The sequence below is a fragment of the Carcharhinus amblyrhynchos genome, chromosome 21 (genome assembly GCF_965287045.1).
Source record: "Carcharhinus amblyrhynchos chromosome 21, sCarAmb.v2.hapA, whole genome shotgun sequence".
NCBI classification, from domain to species: Eukaryota; Metazoa; Chordata; class Chondrichthyes; order Carcharhiniformes; family Carcharhinidae; genus Carcharhinus; species Carcharhinus amblyrhynchos.
In genome coordinates this window covers 9,134,546-9,157,471 of record NC_137344.1, presented here as the reverse complement: position 1 = coordinate 9,157,471, position 22,926 = coordinate 9,134,546, and the positions used below count along the sequence as shown (strand labels likewise).

Below are 22,926 nucleotides of genomic sequence, written 5' to 3'. Positions count from 1 at the left end.
GCGCTGTGAGGCAGCAGTGCTAACCACTGTGACACCTTCAGGGAAACTCTGTGTTCCTGTTTTCCAAAAACACATCCAAACAAATCTGCTGGGCTTCAAATGTACAATGAGCAGCATGGCGGCGCAGTGATTAGCACTGCTGTCTCACAGTGCCTGGGTTCAATTCTGGCCTCGGGTCACTGCCTTTGTGAAGTTTGCACATTCTTCCTGTGTCTGCGTGGGTTTCCTCCGGGTGCTCTGGTTTCCTCCCACAGTCCAAAGATGTGCGGGTTAGGTTGATTGGCCATGCTAAATTGCCCCTTAGTGTCAGGGAGGTTAGCCGGGTAAATATTGGTGTTATGGGAATAGGGCCTGTGTGGGATTGTGCAGAATCGATGGGCCGAATGGCACAGTAGAAATTCTATGATTCTAAAATGCCAGATAGAATTGTAGAACGACACAGCTGGAGGCCATTCAGCCCATCACATCCATATAAATTGTACCAACAGTTCCCGCTTATCGGTGAATACAAGATGCATCAGCGTCTCAGTGTAAACACTCCGTTAACTGGCGGTTCTCTCCCACACGTTACAGTTTATTGTAGAGCGGTCGACATTCAGGGCTCACTTTGTAAGGCCCCTGATCTTCTAACACTCCATCCGGGGCACATACCCAGGGGTCATAGGTCAACCACTGCCACTTCTTCAGCTGCCCCTTCATCTTCTCCAGTATGTCCGCGTACTGTGGGTCCGAGGCGAGGTTGTGGCTCTCGGACGGGTCCTCCCGAGTGTTGAACAATTCCCAGCGCTCCCGATAGTAATATTCCTGCAGGGATTTCTCCCAGTGGGTGGGCCGGCCGCTCTGGGTCCGGTTCAACAAGTCTTGGAAGGTGGGCGAGAGGTAGAAATCCTGGTCGATGGGGAACGGCATCTTGAACTGGATGTTATGGATGAGTCGATACTGTAGGTGATGCACGGCTCTCATTGGGTAATACATGGTGACCTCGTGGTGACTCTGACTGGCAAATGCCGTTGACCAGGGCTGCTCGGAGATCAGAGCTGGCAGCAGCGACCTGCCCGTCAGCTGTACAACCTTATCCTTTCCAAAAATACTGTAGGTTGGGTAAGAGATGGAGAACCAGTCCAGGACAGTCGGAGTTATATCTAGAGGGACGAGAGTTAAGCATCAGTTCAATTCCTGTTTTACTATTCTCCCTGCTAAAGCAAAGTTTATTTGTTAGTGTCACCAGTAAGGCTGACATTAACACTGCAGGGGAGTTACTGTGAAAATCCCCTGGTCTCTGTTCGGGTCAATGCGTCCTAACCAGCACGTCTTTCAGACTGTGGGAGGAAAGCGGAGAAAACCCAGTCATGGGGGGGATGTGCAGACTCCACACAGACAGTGACCTGAGGCCGGAACTGAACCCGGCTCCCTGGCGCTGTGAGGCAGCAGTGCCAACCACCGCGCCATCCTCTGCTCTCCTGAAGGGACACTTTTTTAATGCTCTGCCCCTTCAACAGGTCCCAGCAGCTTGTGAATGGGTGCCCCTACAGTGTGTGGTCATTGGGGGGGTGGTGGTGTATGCGCAGGGAGCTCAGGGAAGTTCACAGCTCAGAGACAGGCCAGCTGCACCGTGCAGTGCGGGGTGCCCCTCACAATTGTAAGCAGCATCCCTAACCACTGCCAAACCGGTGCCTACTCACCCCAATGCCGCCCTGGATGCCAGTACCAGCCTCCCTGGTGCCTCGTCTCCTTGCCAGCTCCATCCTCCTCCCCACACCCTCACCTACCTCTTAGAGGCTTACGTTGAACAATTATATTTTGTTTACAAAGGTCGCTTCATCAAAGAACAAAGAACAGCACAGGAAACAGGCCCTTCGGCCCGACAAGCCCGTGCTACCCATTTTAACACTCAGTGAGTGCCTTATTCAAGTCTTTCATCGATGTTGTTGTCTACCTCTAGTGGACTCCACAATAAACAGGGTGCAAATTTAGGGAATTATATATGCGCCAGATTAAGGGAGATCTAATTCAGGGACAATTCATGGACACCAATCAGCCTAAAAAGCACGTTTTTGGTACCGTTTGATCAGTTGGATACTTGGAGCTGGTCCGCAATGCACGAGGAAAACTCCCCTTACAGAGATTCCCCAAGCTAGGCATTGACTGGTGCAGAAAAGGTTTACCAGGATGTTGCCTGGTTTGGAGGGTATTAGCTATGAGGAGAGAGTGAATAAACTGGGATTGTTCTCCCTGGAAAGACAGAGGCTGAGGATCATAGAACCCTACAGTGCAGAGAGGCCCTTCGGCCCATCAAGTCTGCACTGAACACAATCCCACCCAGGCCCTACCCCCATATCCCTACATATTATACCCACTAATCCCTCTAACCTACGCATCCCAGGACACTAAGGGGCGATTTCTTAGCATGGCCAATCAACCTAACCCGCACATCTTTGGACTGTGGGAGGAAACCAGAGCACCAGGAGGAAACCCACGCAGACACGAGGAGAATGTGCAAACTCCACACGGACAGTGACCCGAGCCGGGAATCGAACCCAGGACCCTGGAGCTGTGAAGCAGCCGTGCTAACCACTGTGCTACCGTGCCGCCCAATAGGGTGACCGGATAAGAGATTTATAAAATGATGAAGGGTATGGATAGGGTGAAGAGTTGGAAGCTTTGTCCCGGGGTAGAAATGACAATTACAAGGGGGCATGGTTCGGTGGAGATGTGTGGGGGAAGTTTTTTTTTTACACAGGGGGTAGTGGGGGGGCCTGGAATGCATTGCCAGTGAGAGGGTTGAGGCAGATACATTAGCGACATTTAAGACTTATGTTGATAGGCACATGAACAAATGGCGAATAGAGGAAAATAAGATAGGTCAACATGACTGGAGCTGGCTTGGAGGGTCAAAGGTCCCGTCCCTGTTCTTTGTTCCAATCACTTGATCCTTACTCAGTTAAGTTTAGTCTTAAAGTGACAATCACCGCGCTGAATGGCTCTTTAAGGCAAGCTTATCGCCAACAAGCCAATGACCACCACATACCTAGTAAGCTGACGTATGATTGGCTGACTTGTCCCCAGCGCGCAGGGTGTTCTGGCGAATGCACCAACATTGGCTCAGCAATGCCGGCGTGGTACAGGTTGGTCCGGCCATTGGGGAACGGGATTCCGTTATCAGAGCTATAAATCACCAGCGTATCGTCGGCGTGACCTGCCTCCCTCAGCTCGCTCAGGACCAGCCCGATTCCTGCACACACAGTTCAGAACAAGAAGCACAGACGTCAGACAGAGGCCCTTCAGCCCATTATGCAATGCTGGCTCTTTGATATTGTTTTCCAATTAGACCCATCGTGCTTCACTCATACAATAATCCAATAGCGGACGTGAATATGATACTGGGAGCGGGGGGATTGGGCGTCAGTGACAGTAAAATCGCAGACACTCCCAGCTCCTTCCAGAGTGAACTGGCTGTTATAAACTCACAATGACTCCCTAATCCCTCCCCGGCTGGGCTTCATCTATTGGATCCTATTGCAGGATAATTTCAACCTGGGAAGCTCCTGCTTAAAAAAGGCCAGGATCACGTCACAGAGATTGGGATAAGTCTCCGCAGGCACTCGGCTGTGACTCACGGGGCAGCATTCCGCACACCTCCGTCAAGTCCTCAGACGTCGACAAAATCTAGGTCAGCGCTGGCACTGAGGGAGTGCTACCCTGCCCCTGTACCACCTCCCGGGTGTTGAGTATAGGGCTAACGGGAAGACTTTGAATAGTGTGGAGGAGCAGAGGGATCTAGGTGTATGTGTACATAGATCCCTGAAAGTTGGGAATCAAGTAGATAAGGTTGTTAAGAAGGCGTACGGTGTCTTGGCGTTTATTGGTAGGGGGATTGAATTTAGGAGTCGTAGCGTTATGTTGCAACTGTACACAACTCTGGTGCGGCCGCACTTGGAGTATTGTGTGCAGTTCTGGTCCCCACATTACAGGAAGGATGTGGAGGCTTTGGAGAGGGTGCAGAGGAGGTTTACCAGGATGTTGCCTGGTATGGAGGGGAGGTCCTATGAGGAGAGGCTGAGGGATTTGGGGTTGTTTTTGCTGGAAAGAAGGCGGCTAAGAGGGGATCTTATTGAAACATATAAGATGATTAGAGGTTTAGATAGGGTGGATAGTGATAGCCTTTTTCCTCTGATGGAAAAATCTAGCACGAGGGGGCATGGCTTTAAATTAAGGGGGGGTAGTTATAGGACGGATGTCAGGGGTAGGTTCTTTACCCAGAGGGTGGTGAGGGATTGGAATGCCCTGCCTGCTGCAGTTGTAAATGCGCCTAGTTTGGGGGCGTTTAAGAGGTCTGTGGATAGGTTTATGGACGAAAAGGGATTGGTTTAGGTTAGTGGGTCATTGTTGTTGTTTTTTTTTTAAACTGGTCGGCGCAACATCGTGGGCCGAAGGGCCTGTTCTGCGCTGTAATGTTCTATGTTCTATATTAAACCTCGTCTCCCCTTTTGAGTGGGGAAGGAGAGCATTTCGGAGATCCGCCTGGGTGTTCTAATTAATCTTGACCAACAAGGGTAATGAATGTAGCCCAGTCCATCACACAGACCAGCCTCCCATCCACTGACTCTGTCTACACTTCCCGCTGCCTCGGCAAAACAGCCAGCATAATTAAGGACCCCACACACCCCGGACATTCTCTCTTCCATCTAGGAAAAAGAATACAAAAGTCTGAGGTCACGTACCAACCGACTCAGGAACAGCTTCTTCCCTGCTGCTGTGCAGACTTTTGAATGGACTTACCTTGCATTAAGTTGATCTTTCCCTACACCCTAGCTATGGCTGTAACACTACGTTCTGCACTCTCGCGTTTCCTTCTCTATGAACGGTATGCTTCGTACAGCACGCGAGAAACAATACTTTACACTGAACACTAATACATGTGACAATATCAAATTTACCCTGCACGCAACACAATCTTTGTGGGATCTTGCCGTGCATAAACGGGCTGCTGCGTTTCCTGCATTACAACAGGGAAAGCACTTCAAAAAGGCCTGGTGACATTAGAAGATCGAGGTAGGCGCTATATAAATGCAAGTCCTTCTATTTCCTTCTCACTGTCCCCTTCCGCTGGGTTCCGCAGCTCTTGGCCGTGATGGACACTACTCACTGAAACGTGGAAGGATTGAGGCCATTTGGCCCGTTGTATTAGTGCTGTACTGTGACTGTACCTTGGTCTAGACGGCTGATGGTGGTGTACTGTGCTGCCAGATCAGCCCGTGATGCCGGTGTGTCTGGTACAAAGTGGGGCACCTGAGGGTAAGGGAAACAGAGAGAGGAGAGACAGAGAGACAGACAGATAAAGGGACAATTAAACAACAATTTAGTTCCACAGCCACGGGCCCTGGTTCCTGTTCAGACAGCCAGACCAGCTTTTTACACTCAGTAATCCCACAGGGAGCAGGGAGAGGGGGTAAACTCAACACAGTGTGTGACGGACAGCAGCCTCTCTGCATCCCAGCAAAAACTAACTCAAACTAAATTAATTAGGGGAGGCAGCAGCCTAATGTATTATCACTAGACTAATTAATCCAGAAACTCTGCTGATGTTGTGGGGACGTGGGTTCGAATCCCACCGTGGCAAATGGTGGAATTTGAATTCAATAAAAAAAAAATCTGGAATTAAGAATCTACAGATGACGATGAAACAATTTTCAATTCTCTGAAAAACCAATCTGGATCACTAATGTCCTTTAGGGAAGGAAATCTGCCATCCTTACCCTGTCTGGCCTCCATCTGACTCCAGAACCACAGCAATGTGCTTGATTCTCATGTTCTTATTTTGGAGGGCAGATAAGAACTAGGAGCAGGAGTTATCTATTCTCTTCATAATCTTACATGTTTCTATAAGATCTCCCCTCATTCTTCTGAATTCCAATGAGTATATAAGAACATAAGAAATAGGAGCAGGAGTAGGCCATCTAGCCCTTCGAGCCTGCCCCGCCATTCAATAAGATCATGGCTGATCTGTCGCTGCTCAGTTCCACTTTCCCGCTTTCTCCCCATAACCCTTAATCCCCTCTCTTATCAAGAACCCATCAACCCGCGTCTTAAAAATATTTAGCGAGGTAGCCTCCACCACTTCAACGGGCAGAGAATTCCAGAGATTCACCACCCTTTGAGTGAAGAAGTTCCTCCTCAACTCCGTTCTAAACCGCCCCCCCTTTATCTTGAGGCTGTGCCCCCCAGTCCTACTGTCCTTTCTGAGCAGGAAGAGTCTCCCCCAGTCTACTCAGCCTGTCCTCATAAGCCAACCCTCTCAACTCCGGAATCAACCTGGTGAATCTCCTCTGCACCCCCTCCAGTGCCAGTATATCCTTTCTCAAGTAAGGAGACCAAAACTGTACACAGTAACTCCAGGTGTGGTCTCACCAGCACCTTATACAGCTGCAACATAACCTCGCTGTTTTAAACTCCATCCCTCTAGCAATGAAGGATAAAATTCCATTTGCCTTCTTAATTACCCGCTGCACGTGCAAACCAACTCCTTGAGATTCCTGCACAAGGACACCCAGATCCCTCTGCACAGCAGCATGCTGCAATTTTTTACCACTTAAATAATAGTCCATTTTGCTGTTATTCCTACCAAAATAGATGACCTCACATTTATCAACATTGTACCCCAAGTACCAGACCCTCGCCCACTCACTTAGATTATCTATATCCCTTTGCAGACTTTCAGCACCCTCTGCACACTTTGCTCTTCCACCCATCTTAGTGTCATCCATGAATTTTAACACACTACACTTGGTCCCCAACTCCAAATCATCTATGTAAATTGTAAACAATTGCGGTTCCAACACTGATCCTTGAGACATGCCATTAATCACTGACTGCCAACCAGAAAAACACCCACTTACCCCCACTCTTTGCTTTCAGTTAGTTAACCAATCCTTTATCCATGCTAATACCTTACCTGTAACACTGTGCACCTTTATCTTATGGAGCAGTCTTTGATGCGGCATCTTGTCAAATGCCTTCTGGAAATCCAGATACACCACATCCACAGGTTCCCCACTGTCCACTGCACATGTAATGTTCTCAAAGAATTCCACCAAATTAGTCAAACATGACCTTCCCTTCATGAACCCATGCTGCATCTTACCAATGGGACAATTTATATCCAGAAACCTCGCTTTTTCTTCTTTGATGATAGCAAGCCCACTCAGTTCAAGGGCATTAGGGATGGGTAATAAATTCTGGCCAGCTATCGATGCCCATGTTCCAGTAATGAATAAAAGAAGAAACTAAACGCCAAGCATTGAACAATGAGTCACAGCCAACTGATCATAGGAAATAAAACTAATTTCCCCTCCCCATCCTCCTGGGACTCTGCCTTCCTATTGAGAGCTCTCTCCCTCTTGCATTCTCAGGATTTATTAGCCGAGGTATAGAATATAACAGCAGGTTGGTTATGATGGAGCTGTATAAAACGCTCACAGTTCGTGTGGCGACCAGAACTCCACACAGTGCTCTATCAGAAGGAAGGATCAGAGGGTGCAGAGATTCACCAGGATGTTGCCCGAGCTGCAGCGTTCCAGCTGTTGGGTTGGGGTTATTTTCCTTCATGCAGAGAAGGCTGAGGGGGGACCTGATTGAGGTGCACAGGATTAGGGATCAACGACCGGAGGCAGAGGTTTCAGGTGAGGGACAGGAGGTATAGAGGGGATTTGAGGAAAAAAAACATGCAAGGCTACAGAGCAGGAAAATGGGATTCGAACAGACAGGTGCTTGATGGCCAGTGCAGACACGATGGGCCGAAGGGCCTCTTTCTGTGCAGTAAAGCTGTAAGATTCCCCAGAATTCCACGGACACCGGGGTGGGGGAGGGGAGCTTCTGTCAGGCACCTCACCCACATCTTTATGCAAACACACGGGGACACGCACGGGCACACGCAGGGACACGCACGGGCACACGCAGGGACATACATGCACGCACAGACATGCGCAGGCACACGCAGGGACACACAGGGACACATGCTCAATAGTGAACTGGGAGCAGGAACTGTGGCTGAATCTCCCTCCCCAGCCCATCAAAACCGGCCAAGGAGATAGTTTAAAACATGTGGCGTCCATTCCTCATCCCAAACTGCCCTTAAATAAATTCAAAGATTCAAATTAGACACCACACTGCAGGATGGAGGGGCTGAGGGAAGTGTGTCTGTGTCTGTGCCCACCTCCCCCCCCCACCACTCTGCCCGCCTCCCCCCCCTGCCACTCTGCCCGCCTCCCCCCCCACCCCCATGTCACCGTGTGACCGTCTCCCTATTCTTACCTTGACCTGCTCCGGTGTGTAATGCTGTGGCTTCCAGTCTGGGATCCAGCCCATTCCACTCTCCCCATTCCCAAACTTCTCACAGAAGGGCCCGTACTGGGGCTGGGAATGACCACACCGGTGCGGGTCGTGAAAAGCAACGTAGAGGAAGAATGGCCTAAAAATCAGAAGGGCACAGAGGGATAAACGAGGTTCCCCAGACTCAGGGAGAATCACCCGGTGCCCAACTCCCCCCGAGACACAAGGTTCAGGCACACTGACACACCCCCACCCCCCCCAAAACCCACCCCTGTGTTCTACCCAGGCCCTGGCACCACCCGGGTTCTACCTGCCCACTGGCACTGCCCAGGTTCTACCCACTCCCAGCACCGCCCAGGTTCTACCCCCACCCCCCCCCCCCCCCCCCCCGCCCCAGGCACCATTCAGGTTCTACCCACCACCCCCCGGGTTCTACCCGCCCCCCCCGGCACCACCCGGGTTCTACCCGCCCCCCCCAACCCCGGCACCACCCAGGTTCTACCCACCCCTGGCGCTACCCAGGTTCTACCCACTCCCAGCACCACCCAGGTTCTACCCCCCACCCCAGGCACCGCTCGGGTTCTACCCACCACCCCCCCCCGGCACCGTCTGGGTTCTACCCGCCCCTGGCGCTGCCCGGGTTCTACCCGCCCGGCGCTGCCCGGGTTCTACCTGTCTCCGGTGCTGTGCAGGAACTCCCGGACCAGCAGTTTGATTTTGGTGATATTCCTCCCCACCTGCAGGATGGAGTGGTTTTCCTCAGTCTCTGAATAATCAAAGGGATAGACAGACTGCGGACCAACATGTTTCTTCCCAATTATTCCTGAAAAAAAAACCCAGAAATAAACTGAACACAGAACATTCCAGCACAGTACAGGCCCTTCGGCCCTCGACGTTGCGCCGACCAGTGGAACCAATCTAATGACCCTCTAACCTAAACTATCCCAATGTTATCCATAGGAAGAATGATCCTTCAGATCCAGGACAACTAACTAGAAAAATAAATAAAACTACAAATTAGAATGAAGACAGAACACACGAAACAGGTCGGACAGTGTCCGTGAGGAAAAGACAGATTAATATTTGCAGAAAAGAGAAGTCACACAGCAGCAAGTTAACAGAGGGAACAACTCTCAATGTTTTAAACTGTGTCCCAATTCATATCTCCACAAGGTTAGGAGGTAAATATCTGATCACATACAGGAAGAAGCATGTTCCATGCATATTACACATAGGAAGGAGCTTGTTACATGTGGGAATACACTCAGGAAGGAGTATATGTAGGGTAACATGCAGGAAGGAGCATGTTACATGCAGGATAACATGCAAGGAAGGAACATATTATATGCAGGCTAACATGGGGAAGGAGCATGTTACACAGGAGGGAACATATGACACAGGATAACACACAGGAGGGAATGTGTTACGCGCAGGAAATAGCATGTTACACACAGGATAACACACATGAAGGAGTGTGTTACATGCAGGATAACACAGCGGAAGGAGTGTGTTATTTGCAGTGGGAGATGAGAGGTTTTGGTGACACTGTAAACAGAGTGAATGTAGAAAATTTTTAGAAATCGAGTCGCAGTGACCTGTGACAATGTCTAAATCCTTACCTGTCCTGATCCGTGACTGACTGAGCAGAAATGGTAAACTTCTGACAGTGTCGAAGGAATTGAAATGGTGATAAGTCTGGTGCAGTCCATACATCCCATTCTGATGCTGCAAAGCACAAACCCCAGTCAGTCCTCACAATGTCCTCGGAACCTGTCTCCACATCAATCACAGCAACACACAGTGAGCTGGCCACTCAGATACTGAGACCCACACACAACCAGCCTGGAACAATTGCCAGCTCCCCCATGGTGCCCGGACTCTGATTCTCACCAGTATTGGGGGGGTAGTGCACCTACTGATGGGGTGAGGGACACCTCCTCAGAATCAGAACATCAATTGTAGCATCTCTCCGAGAACAGTACTGTCAAAGTGAACGGGGCGGAGGCCATTCAGCCCCTCTGCTCAGCCTTGTGTGGCTGATTGCCCCCTCAACCCAATCTATCCGGTTTTACATCACATCTCCAAAGCAAAAACCTATCGGTCGCGCTCTGGAAAGGCACAGCTGAGTCCCACATCGCTGTAGCTGCTGGTGTGTGTGTGTGTGTGTGTGTGTGTGTGTGTTAAAATACTGAGTTCACTGCCTTACAGCTCATCCTCCTCTCAGGCACCAAGCGCTAAACCCAACAATCCAGAGAATCACAGAATCCCCACAGTGCAAAAGGAGGCCATTCGGCCCATCGAGTCTGCACTGAGCACAATCCCACCCAATCCCTATCTCCGTAACTCCACACATTTACTCTGCTAATCCCCTGACACCAGGGTCAACTTAGCACGGCCAATACACCAAACCCGCACATCTTTGGATTGAGAGGGGAAACCGGAGCATCTGGAGGAAACCCACGCAGACATGGGGAGAATGTGCAGACTCCACACAGACAGTGACCCCAGGCCGGGAATCGAACCCGGGTCCCTGGCGCCGTGAGGCAGCAATGCTAATCACCGTGCTGCCCCTTTAAAGTAAAAATACAGAGTTTCAGGTCACCCTCGTCACAGGAAACAAGCGCTGATCCCACGATCCGGAATGTGTGATCTGTCTGACGCTGCAGAGAACGCAGTCGAGGTTTAAGACTGAGGGGGTGAACGTACCTGTGGCAGGCCAGTTAAAATGGCAGAGCGACTGGGAGAGCAGCTGCTGACAGAGGAGAAGGCGTTTTGGAAGATAACGCTACGCTTCGCCAGGCGGTTGAGGTTAGGGGTCCGGATGGCCGTGTTATTGTAGACTTCAGTCTCAAAGCCAGCGTCATCAGCTGTGACACACAACGGAGAGATCATTGAAAAGCAGCTACTGTCAAGGAGAACACTCACCAATCACTCAACAACAACTCACACTTTATACATAGCACCGGAAACTCCAGTGAGGTCTGCACTGGGAGTGCCGTGCTGTCACAAGGCCATAAGATACAGAGCAGAATTAGGCCACTCGGCCCACTCCGCCATGGCTAATATGATTATTTGTTAAAGTTATCATTTATTTATTAGTCACAAGTAAGGCTTACGTTAACACTGCAATGAAGTTATTGTGAAACTCCCCTAGTCGCCACATTCCGGCGCCTGTTCAGCACACAAACCAGCACGTCTTTCAGAATGTGGGAGCAGCACCCGGAGGAAACCCATGCAGACACGGGGAGAACATGCAGAGTCCACACAGATAGTGACCCAAGCCAGGAATCGAACCTGGGTCCCTGACACTGTGAGGCAGCAGTGCTAACCACTGTGCTACCCGTCATCCCCATTATCCTGCCTTCTCCCCATAACCTTATTGATCAAGGACTCATCTACCTCTGTCTTAAAGACACTCAATGACCTGCCCTCCACAGCCCTCTGTGGCAAAGAGTTCCACAGATTCACCACCCTCTGGATGAAGAAATTCCTCCTCATCTCAATTTTAAAAGAGCGCCCCTCGAGTCAGAGGTTTCAGCCTGTGTGCCATCACCCTGCTGTCAGCCAGCACCCTGCCAGCACTGCACCCTGCTGTCACCCAGCACCCTGCCAGCACCGCACCCTGCCAGCACCGCACCCTGCTGTCAGCCAGCACCCTGCTGTCAGCCAGCACCCTGCCAGCACCGCACCCTGCTGTCAGCCAGCACCCTGCTGTCAGCCAGCACCCTGCTGTCAGTCTGTGCTGCTCTGAAGGGGCGTGCAGGGTGATGTTAAAATTATCCTGCAATGGAATCCATGCTTTAAGTTGGTACAGCTGTCCCCAACTGGGGAACGGGTAAGGAGTCTAAAACTAGAGGGCACAGGTTTAAGGTGAGAGGGGAGAGATACAAAAAGGGTCCAGAGGGGCAATTTTTTCACCCAGAGGGTGGTGAGTGTCTGGAACAAGCTGCCAGAGGTAGTAGTAGAGGCGGGTACAATTTCATCTTTTAAAAAGTGTTTGGACACTTACATGGGTAAGATGGGTATAGAAGGATATAGGCCAAATGCGGGCAATTCTAACTAGCTTAGTGATTAAAAACTCAGCGGCATGGACAAGTTGGGCCGAAGGGCCTGTTTCAATGCTGTAAACCAGTTGATTCTGGGTGCCTGGGAGAGTCTGTGATTTTGATCTCTTGGAAATAAAACTTTATAAAGGTACACCTTTACCTGGCAGATTCATTTTTCCCTCATGTGCAGTTATTAGCATTGACGTGCAACACCGAAGGATGTGAAAGGTGCTACAGAAATGCAAGATTCTTTTCTCTAGGCCCAGTCACATTTCTGGCTGGCTTGTTTGGTGTACACAACAGGGTCAGCCAGGACTGTTGCGACCCCTGTAGTCTACCCTCCCCCATCAAATTGAAGACGAGGCCTCCGGGACCAGGGTTTGGAGAAGGGGTCCCCAGGGCCGGGGGTTGGAGGGGACCATCAATAATAAATCCAATCAGCAATTCAGGAGGAACTCCTTTCCTGTAGAGCAGTGATAACGTGGGACTCACTCAGAGAGACAACATAATAATCACAGATATGGATTAATGTACAACTTCACAAGACCAGCCACACGCAAAGTGTTTTTCGGCCAATGAAATACTTTTTAAAAATGTGTGCATTGTGGGAAACGTGACAAATAATCCAACAGGCGCACAGCAAGATCCCACAAACCGCAATGGTCTAATCACCCCGGTGATTTTTGTGATGTTGATCGAGAGTAAAGAATTACCAGGACATGGTGGGGGGTGGGGTGGGGTGGGGTTCCCTATAAACATCTTCGGATAATGCTACAGGACTTTTCCCATCTACCCGAGCAGCCGGGTACAGTCCCAGGTAATGTCCCCCCCCCCGAAAGACAGCACCCCCTACCCCTCAATCCCCTCTGTTGGCAACACAGCACCCCCTCGGTCAGTGTAGCACAGAGCACCCCCTCGGGCAGTGTAGCACAGAGCCCCCCCTCGGGAAGTACAGCACCCCCCCTTGGGCAGTGTAGCACAGAGCACCCCCTCGGGAAGTACAGCACCCCCTCGGGCAGTGTAGCACCCGGATTTGAGTGCTCAAGCCCAGGAGAGGGACGCAAATCTAAATTCAAGGTCGACACATGTTTATGAGGAAGACAGATCACCAGGCTTCAGATGGCACAGTGGTTAGCACTACTGCCTCACAACGCCAGGGACCCAGGTTCGATTCCCAGCTTGGGTCACTGTCTGTGTGGAGTCTGCACGTTCTCCCTGTGTCTGTGTGTGTTTCCTCTGGGTGCTCCGGTTTCCTCCCACAGTCCAAAGACGGTGCTAAATTCTCCCTCAGTGTACCCGAACAGGCGCCACAGTGTGGCATAGATATACATAGAATCCCTACAGTACGGAAGGAAGCCATTCAGCCCATCATATCTACAACAACAACAATCCTACCCAGGTCCTATCCCATTACCCCATGCCCCTGACGCTGAGGACAATTTAGGGGATCTTCACAGTAACTTCATTGCAGTGTTAATACAAACACACTGGTGACCAATAAATAAACTTTAAACACCAGGGAGAAAGGTGGATCTGATAGGGTGAGATGGAGAGGGGTGGGAGGAGGTTTGAGTGGACAAACATGGAATAGTTGGGCCGAATGGCCTGTGCCTATGCTGTAAAATGCATTGGAGGAAGGGGAGAGAAATATTAATCTTACCCACTCACCAACGATGAGAAGTACATTCCTTCTCCTCCTCTCTTGGCCCCGACACCAATTCCCCATTGCTAAAAGTAACACCAGACAGACTCGCAACATTGTCCCGGGTCACAATGTAACTTTCACCTCCCCCCCAGAGTGACAAGTGGCTGTAGGATCCTCTCTTCACAAAGCCTGATTCTCCCCTGTAACTAACCGTGACTGATCCACTAACTCAATAAAGCCCAGACTGAATCCATTTAATCCAAGCAATCTCTCTCTCTCTGAAATCTGCAATTTCCCGGAAGTGAAAGCTACATTTGCAGTGGTCACATGAGAAAGGGTCACGTGACAAATCCCCCAAAATCATCCCGGATTCGCAGCCCGGCTCCCTGGATCAGTGGGAATGTGAGTGGGATTTCTGTGTTGAATTATTTGTGGGGATAACTGTAGTTTTGCACTGAGCTTATATCCGCTGGCTTGACAAAGAGCTTGTTCAAATCTGTTTCTTGAACTCTTTCTCAGTATTGCTCGCTCAGGAATTCTAGTTCACACTTCAACATGACTAGGTTATAAATATACAGCGCGGTTTCTTTGCTATAGGCTTTGTACTTTAAAAAAAATTCATTTTTCTTATCTATCGTATTCAGCAGAATTTGTGTTTTACTGATTGCTGGCTTTTTAAGTTAATGTATGTTAATGTTAACATAGATTTCGTAGAATCCCTACAGTGTAGAAGGAGGCCATTCGGCCCAATGAGTTTGCATTACTTTGAAATAATACCTTACCCAGATCCTATCCCCTTAACTCATGTAATTACCCCTCTAATTCCTCCCTAATCTATGCATCGTGGGGCAATTTAATATGGCCAATCCCCCTAACTTGTGCATCTTTGGACTGTGAAGTTTGATGTGGGTTTTTAAGGGTGGTACAGTAGTTAGCACTGCTGCCTCACAACACCAGGGACCCAGGTTCAATTCTGGCCCCGGGTTGCTGTCTGTGTGGAGTTTGCACATTCTCCCTGTGTCTGTGTGGGTTTTGTCCCACTGCTCTGGTTTCCTCCCACATTCCAAAGCAGGTTAGGTAGATTGACTGAGCTAAATTGACCCTAGTGTTGTGGGGATTAGTAAGATTAATATGTGGGGTTATATACAGGAATAGGGCCTGGGTGGGATTGTGGTTGGTGCAGACTCGATGGGCTGAATGGCCTCCTTCTGCACTATGATTCGAACCTGTGTAATTAATAACATGGCTGTGATGTCTAGTGTACATGATGTGGGTATGCTGGCGTTGGACTGGCGTAAACACAGTAAAAAGTCTGACAACACCAGGTTTTAGTCCAACCGATTTTTTTGATAATAGACTCACAAGCTTTCGGGGTTTCCCTCTTCGTCAGGTGAATGGAGAGTTCTGGCCTCCATTCACATGTCTAGCATAACCAGTGGAGATATTAACAGGAGTTTGGTGTGGATTAGTGATCTGTGTGTCTGATCTGATATCCTGTCTTGGGTTTCCTCTTTGTGTGTTATCAGTTAATTTGTGGTCAGTGGTCAGATCCATTCAAAAACCTCGGATTGCTGCAATCTTCCCGATAACCCGTGTCTCCAAATCCCCTCCCACTGCCGCTGAGCTTTGCTGTGACCCAGCTTGACAAAATAGACAGCAGGCCATTTGGCCCGTCAACTTTATTCCCCCCATTTCCCCAATGTGACTGCAATTTGAAGTAAAGCTTATTTATTAGTCACAAGTAAGGCTTATGTTAACACTGCAATGAAGTTGCTGTGAAATGCCTCTAGTCACCACAGTCCAGCACCTGTTCGGGTCAATGCATTCTAACCAGCATGTCTTTCAGACTGGGAAACCAGAGGAAACCCATGCAGACATGGGGAGAATGTGCAAACTCCACATAGACAGTGACCCAAGCTGGGAATCGAACCGGGGTTCCTGGTGCTGTGGGGCAGCAGCGCTAACCACTGTACCACGTGCTGTCAGTGTTGAATACATTCCTGCAATGCACTGTTTTGTGTGATAGTGATTTCCAGAGGCTTGTTTCTAATTCTCTCACTAGAATGGGATTTTATAGCCTCACTGGGGTGAGACCCGCCTGAGATCAACAGACATTCCTGTTGTCCACCCCTCGCCTGCTGCAATTCCATGGCTGGTAGAATTCCGAGCTTCTCTCAATCCTAAATTGCTGCTCCTTTAACCTGAGATGGTGATTTTTAAAAAAAAAACAAGAAATGCCAGAAAAACTCTGGTCTGGCAGTGTCTGTGGAGTGAGAGAACAGTTAACGTTTTGAGTCTGGTTTACAGTTCAGGGTTGGCGAGAGAGAGAAATGTTTGTACTTTGGAGGGGGGGAAGGTCAGAGTTAGAGATTTGATAAAATGTCATGAGTGCAAGAAAGAGGAAGTGGTAAGGAACAAAATCAGAAAAATGCTGGAAACTCTCCGCAAGCCTGACAGCATCTGTGGAGCACACTGAAATAGCTGCCAATGTACCAATAACGGAGTTGTGGGAATGGAGCCGGGACTGGAACTGAGAGTGTTCCACGTTATCCGTACAGAGACAGGCATAACTGGGACCACATAGGTGCCCATGGCCACACCTTTAACTCGGTTCGCTTCCTCCAAATAAAAGGAGAAATTGTTGAGAAAGAACAAAGAACACACAGCACAGGAAACAGGCCCTTTGGCCTGACAGGCCCACGCCGCCCATTTTAACCCTCGGTGAGTGCCTCATTCCAATCCTCCTCCTACCTGCGACTTTTGTCTTAATCTAGTGGACCCCACAATAAAGGGGTGCAAATTTAGGGAATTATATGTGCGCCAGATAAAGGGAGATCCAATTTAGGGACGATTTATTAACACCAATCAGCCTAAAACCCGCTCAGCCAGATGGAGGAGATGCTTGGTTCTCTGTTCGAGGAAGAAGCGAAGAGCTTTGAGGCTATCCTGGTGGGGAATGGAGGTGTAGAGAGACTGGACATCCATGTTGAGGAGGAGGAGGTTTGGGCCGGGGGACTGGAACTTGTTGTCATGGCATCGAGCATCAGAAGAATTGCAGATGTAGGTTCGAAGAGAGTGGACAAGAGGAGAATGGAGTCAAGATAGGAGGGAATGAGTTCCGAACAGGCTGAAACGATGGGCCTAGCTGGGCAATCCTGTTTGTGGATTTTGGGAAGAGGTCGGAGCGGGCCGTCTAGGATTGGGAGATTTGAGGTTGGAAGCTGTGGCGGGAAGTTCTCCAGAGGAGACGAGGTCGTTGGCAGTCCTGGAAACAGTGACCTGATTGGTGCAAATGCGGTGTTTGGATTCATGTCAAGAGGGCGAGAATACAAGGAGAGGGATGTACTTCTCAGGCTACATAAGGCCCTCATCCCCGTATGGAGTTCTGGGCCGCGTATCTAGGAAAGGACGTGCTGGCCTTGGAAAGGGTCCGGAGGAGGTTCACAAGAATGATCCCTGGAATGAAGAGCTTGTCGTATGAGGAACAGTTGAGGACTCTGGGTCTGCGTTTGTTGGCGTTTAGAAGGATGCGGATGGGGGGGGTGGTCTTATCGCTTCTTCCTTGAACAGAGACCTGAGCATCTCCTCCATCTGGCTGAGCTGCTTTTAGGCTGATTGGTGTTAATAAATCGTCCCTAAATTGGATCTCCCTTTATCTGGCGCACACATAATTCCCTAAATTTGCACCCCTTTATTGTGGGGTCCACTAGATTAAGACAAAAGTCGCAGGTAGGAGGAGGATTGGAATGAGGCACTCACCGAGGGTTAAAATGGGCGGCGTGGGCCTGTCGGGCCAAAGGGCCTGTTTCCTGTGCTGTGTGTTCTTTGTTCTTTCTCAACAATTTCTCCTTTTATTTGGAGGAAGTGAACCGAGTTAAAGGTGTGGCCATGGGCACCTACGTGGTCCCAGTTGTGCCTGTCTCTCTATGGATACAGCGAGGCCTAGATAGTGGATGCTTCCACTAGTAGGAAAAATCTAGAACCAGAGGGCACAGCCTCAGACTAAAGGGACAAAACTTTAAAACAGATGAGGAGGAATTCCTTCAGCCGGAGAGTAGGGACTCTGTGGTACTCTTTGCCGCAGGAGGTTGTGGAGGCCAGGTCATTGAGTGTCTTTAAGACAGAGATAGATTCTTGGTTAACAAGGTGATCAGGAGTTATGGGGATGTGAAAAATATCAGCCATGATGGAATGGCAGATCAGAGTCAATGGGCCGAGTGGCCTAATTCTGCTCCTAGGTCTTACGGTGGTCAGGTTGTGGTCTAGCGAGAAATAGGAGGAAGCATCTGAGAGTTGTTGCTCACCCTCCTGTGAGGTAGAGGTCCGTAAGCCAGACAACAACAGCACCACCCTTGTTCGGTGGGTTTGACAGGGGCAGGGTTGGGCCTGAGAGCAAAGTGCAGCAAGTTCGGAAGGAGAGAAGTTAGTGGGTGAGAGGGACAGAGAAATTGAGACGGTCAATGTCACGTCAGCAGCACGCGATGGAAAGAGGCTGGAGAGAGGGGCCTAGGTTTGGGGGGGGAGGGGTGGAATGCTGGTGGGTGGGGTGGGGTGGGGGGGGGGATGCTGGAAGTGGGTGGAAGGATCTGCTGAAGGGGGGGGGGAGGACTCCTTCCAAAAGAAGTAAGCACGGAGACGAAGGCAGCGGAAGACGAGTTCGGTATCTCATTGAGGTGAGGACATAAGGGCACAAAACTGAGTACAGCGTGCTCAACCTCAGAGGGGAAGGTCAGGGGGTATAGTGAATAAATGGCAAGGGCTGGTGACCGAGGGATGGGAGGATGTGGAGGGTCCTGGATGGATTTTGGTGTCGATGAGTTGTTGGAGCTTGCGTCCCTTAACACCTAAAAGGAAGAGAAAAAGTATCTTGTTAATGTGTTTGTTGAGATAAAGAATGAGTTGAAACTGGAGACCAGGACAGCTCTGAGAGAGAGTGAGTCAGAGCTCCTGGAGAGAGAGATATCGAGGGTGTGCATTTGATGGTACATGGCACTGAGTGTGGATCTCAGGAGAGCAGCAGTCCAAGGAGTGTTGTATGTCCTGGAGATACCTATAAACCTGGGTACATTTGAAAGATGATGGGTGGAACTTCATTTGGAATCCACGTGGGGTGAGTCGAGACGGAGAGAGCCGCTGAGGAAGGAAATCTGGTTGTGAAAGCAGGTCTTGGTAAATGCCTTGTCAACAGCAGGAGGAAATTGGAAAGTAGTGAAGGTACACAGGGTAAGAGAGACAATTGGAAATCCTGTCGGAGAGGGCCAGCGTTCCTGGAAGAGAAGTGTCAGTGAGTTAAACATTGAGATAAACGCAAAATACTGCGGATGCTGGAATCTGAAATGAAAACAGGAAAATGCTGGAAAATTTCAGCTGGTCTGCCCGTATCTGTGGAGCTAAAGGGATCCAGGGGTGCTGTCAGACCTGCTGAGATTTTCCAGCCTTTTTCTGTTTTTGTTTCAAATTCCAGCATCTGCAGTATATTGCATTTATCAGAGTGGTAAGGGAAGTGTTAAAGACTAAGGTAGTGTTAATAGCAGCATTTAAAAAGTCAGATAGCAGAACAAGGGTCTGTACTCTAGGGAAAACAAAACAGAAGAAGAAATTATATACTGGGAGGTGGGGAGGGGATGGTGAGGGCTCAGGAAAGGAAGGACAGTTGTGTTCTAAAGTTGTTGAACTCAATGAGCCCTGAGGGCTGTAATGTGCCCAATCGGAGGATGAGGTGCTGCTGCTCCTCCAGTTTCCAGTTGGGCATCACTGGAGCATTGCAACAGGCCGAGGATGGACATGTGGGTAAGATGCTGAGTTGAAATGGCAAGCGACAGGAAGGTTGGGGCCACGCTTGCCGTCTGAGCAAAGGTGCTCCGCAAAGCAGTCACTCCGTCTGTGTTCGGTCTCCCCAGTGGAGGGAAGGTCCCGTTGGCAGCGGTGAAAGGAGTAGAGCAAATTGAAGGAGGTGCGGGTGAACCATTGCTTTACCTGAAAGGAGTGTTTGGGGCCTTGGACAAGGAGGAGGTAAAGGGGCAGTTGTTGCACCTTCTGCGATTGCAAGGTGAGGTAACGTGGGAAGGGGATGAGGAGTTGGGAGGAGTGGACCCGGGTCTCTCAGAGGGAGCGGTCCTGCGGAATGCTGGCGGGGCGATGTGGAGAAGGTGGTGGTGGTGGTAGCAGCATCATGCTGGAGGGTGATCCTTGGAATGTGGAGGCCCGTGCGATGAAGAGTAAGGATGTCGTAGTACCAGGATGGAGGGGTAGGGGTGAGGGCAGAGATGTGGGAGATGGGTTAATCGGAGTTGAGGGCCCATCGACCACCTCTGACAAAGTGTGAGAGGTGCCGCTTTGGACGGTGGCATCATTGATGTAGGCGGAGAAGCTGGGAGAATGGGACGGAGGCCCAGCAGGAAGTAGGCTGTGAAGAGGTGTGGTCACCTCAGTCTGTGACCACCAAACCTCCCCCACCCCAATATCCAGAGAGTGTCAGGAGAAACAGTCTCTCCGCATCCGCCCCAACCAACACGCTGAGAATTTTACACTGGTCTTAACGTCTTGAGATTGGAATGTTTCCAATGTTGCCTTAAAGCCTCTGAAATTTTGTCTTCCCAAGTGATTTGTTAACCTCTTATTTAACATTCAGATGTCCTGGGAGGAGCCAGCGGACCATTTCAACCTCTCCGTGAAGGCCAGGCTGCCAGCGACTCGATTCTGTCCCCCCGAGGAACCCGGTAGATCCCGTGTCCCGTCGATTGGGAAATGAGCTTTGGGACAATCGGACACAGCTGAGGCTCCAACAGGGGGACAGGCCCTCGCCCCTGACACACTGGGAGAGGAGTTCACTCTGACATGGCGTCTGTGTTGAGGAACTGTTGCTCCTATCGCACTTTGGAGAGGCGCTTACCCATTCTCGCCTGGCTGCCTCACTATTCTTTCCAGTGGCTGCGAATGGATCTGTTGGCTGGAGTGACTGTGGGGCTGACAGTGGTGCCCCAGGCATTGGCCTATGCTGAAATAGCTGGCCTTCCTATTCAGGTAGGCAGCTCTCAGCCTGGGGTCAATGATCCCAGCACACTTGGGAAGTGGAGCGGGGATTAATAGAAACTAGAGGCAGGGGGAGTAGTCAGTTGGCCCTTTGAACCTGTTCTGTCACTCACCTTGATCTTGGCTGATCATTGAATTCAATACCCTGATTTCCCCTTTTCCCCCCCACGTCCCTTTAGCTCCAAGAGCTATATCTAATTTCCTCTTGAAACTGGACAAAATTTTGGCTTTCAACCCTGGGAGTGAATTCCACACATTCATTGCCCTCTGCGTGAAAAAAATTCTTCTCACCTCCTTTCTAAAAGGTTTACCCCTTATCCTCAAACTATGAGCCCTAGTTCTGGACTCCCCTCACCATCGGGAACCTTCTTACTGAATTCTAACCCTGTTAGAATTTTATAAGTTTCTATGAGATCCCCTCTCGCTCTTTTAAACTCCACTGAATAAAGATCCAGGGGGAGGGGAAAAAAATGTTTTCTCTTGGTGGGAAGATGGGGGGAGTCACCTCTTTCTTATTGAACAGAAATTCCAGCATCTGTATCGGAAGCAACAGTCGATATTTCAGACCCCTCAAGTTTGTGAGCTGTGTCCTGGGCAGAACTTGGGCCTCTCGAGTCATACATTAGTGTATTTAAAACTCGCACGAGGATGAGCATCTCACCCAGGGAGAGGCTTCAGTGCAGTAGTGAGGGAACACTACCTCGTTGGAATGCTGTTTGGATGGGATGGTAAACTGAGGCTCCATCTGCCCTCTTGTGTAGATATAAAAGATCCCATGGTATTTGCTATTTGAAAAAACCCACAGGGCCTTGACCAGAAAGATATGGAGGCTTTGGAGAGGGTATGGAAAAGATTTACCAGGATGTTGGAGCGCATTAGCTGCGAGGAGAGGTCGGAGAAACTTGGTTTGTTCTCACTGGATCGACGGAGGTTGAGGGGCGACCTGATGGAAGTCTACAAGATTGAGAGGCATGGACTAGTCAGAAGCTTTCTCCCAGGGTGGAAGAGCCAATTACTAGGGGGCACAGGTTTAAGGGGCAAGGTTTAAAGGAGATGTACGAGGCAAGTTTTTACACAGGATGATGGGTGCCTGAAATCTGTTGCTAAGGGAGGTAGTGGCAGCAGATACAATAGTGAGTTTTAAGGGGCATCGGGACAGATACATCTATAGGATGGGAATAGAGGGATATGGTCCCTGGAAGGGTGGGAGGTTCTAGTTCAGTCAGGCAGCATGGTTGGTGCAGGCTTGGAGGGCCAAAGGGCCTGTTCCTGTGCTGTAATTTTCTTTATTCCTCTTCAATATTCATCCCACAATCATTTATCTCGCAATCCTTTGGTCACCACACTTGTGGGATCTTGCTGTGTGAAAATTGACTGCTAAATTCCTCACATTACAACAGTGACTGTGTGATTTCCGGGATTAAATTTCTAGAATTCCTATGGTGCAGAAGAGACCGTTCGGCCCATCGAGTCTGTGTCGACTCTCCGAAAGAACCTACACACAGGCCCTCCCCTCCGCCGTGACCCCTTGTATTTACCACGGCCAGTCCGCCTAACCTGCACATCTTTGGACTGAGATGGTTCTGAAATTTTTGGGCTTTGATTTTTTGAAAATTCCTGTTAGTTTGACACTGGTTTTTTTGAAGAATAGGTTTTTGTTTAGGAGGAGAATTGTACGAGTTTTGCACAATTCTGTACGGTCTCTACAATTTTCCACTTCTGCCAATCTCAGGCAGAATCCTCAGAGACGGCTCAAGAAAATGATAGAACTACAACCAAATCAGTAATATCAAACTGACCTGGTGTTCCTGAAGGAATTTTAGGGATTTTTGGGGATTTGGGAGACTTGTATTCGGTGACAGGGGAGCTGAGTAA

General features: G+C 49.7%; 2 protein-coding genes across 4 annotated transcripts in view; one reads left to right on the top strand and one right to left on the bottom strand.

The window, feature by feature from the left end:
* Positions 1 to 313: 313 nt before the first annotated feature.
* sgsh (N-sulfoglucosamine sulfohydrolase (sulfamidase)) lies at positions 314 to 14,309 on the bottom strand. Its single transcript, XM_080209454.1, has 8 exons — positions 14,043 to 14,309; positions 11,035 to 11,195; positions 9,948 to 10,053; positions 9,001 to 9,151; positions 8,311 to 8,467; positions 5,208 to 5,289; positions 3,029 to 3,232; positions 314 to 1,142 (listed from the first exon to the last, which is right to left on the bottom strand). Exons 1-8 carry the CDS (start codon positions 14,131 to 14,133, stop codon positions 568 to 570), a joined length of 1,527 nt encoding a protein of 508 aa, XP_080065580.1. The 5' UTR covers positions 14,134 to 14,309; the 3' UTR covers positions 314 to 567.
* A 47-nt stretch (positions 14,310 to 14,356) lies between these two features.
* Positions 14,357 to 22,926, top strand: part of slc26a11 (solute carrier family 26 member 11) — a 39,308-nt gene continuing 30,738 nt past the window's right edge. For all 3 annotated transcript variants that reach the window (XM_080209453.1, XM_080209452.1, XM_080209450.1), the window contains exons 1-2: positions 14,357 to 14,421; positions 20,651 to 21,042. In XM_080209453.1, coding sequence (XP_080065579.1) covers positions 20,857 to 21,042 — 186 coding nt within the window. In that variant the 5' untranslated portion in view covers positions 14,357 to 14,421; positions 20,651 to 20,856. The remainder of the gene's footprint in view (positions 14,422 to 20,650; positions 21,043 to 22,926) is intronic.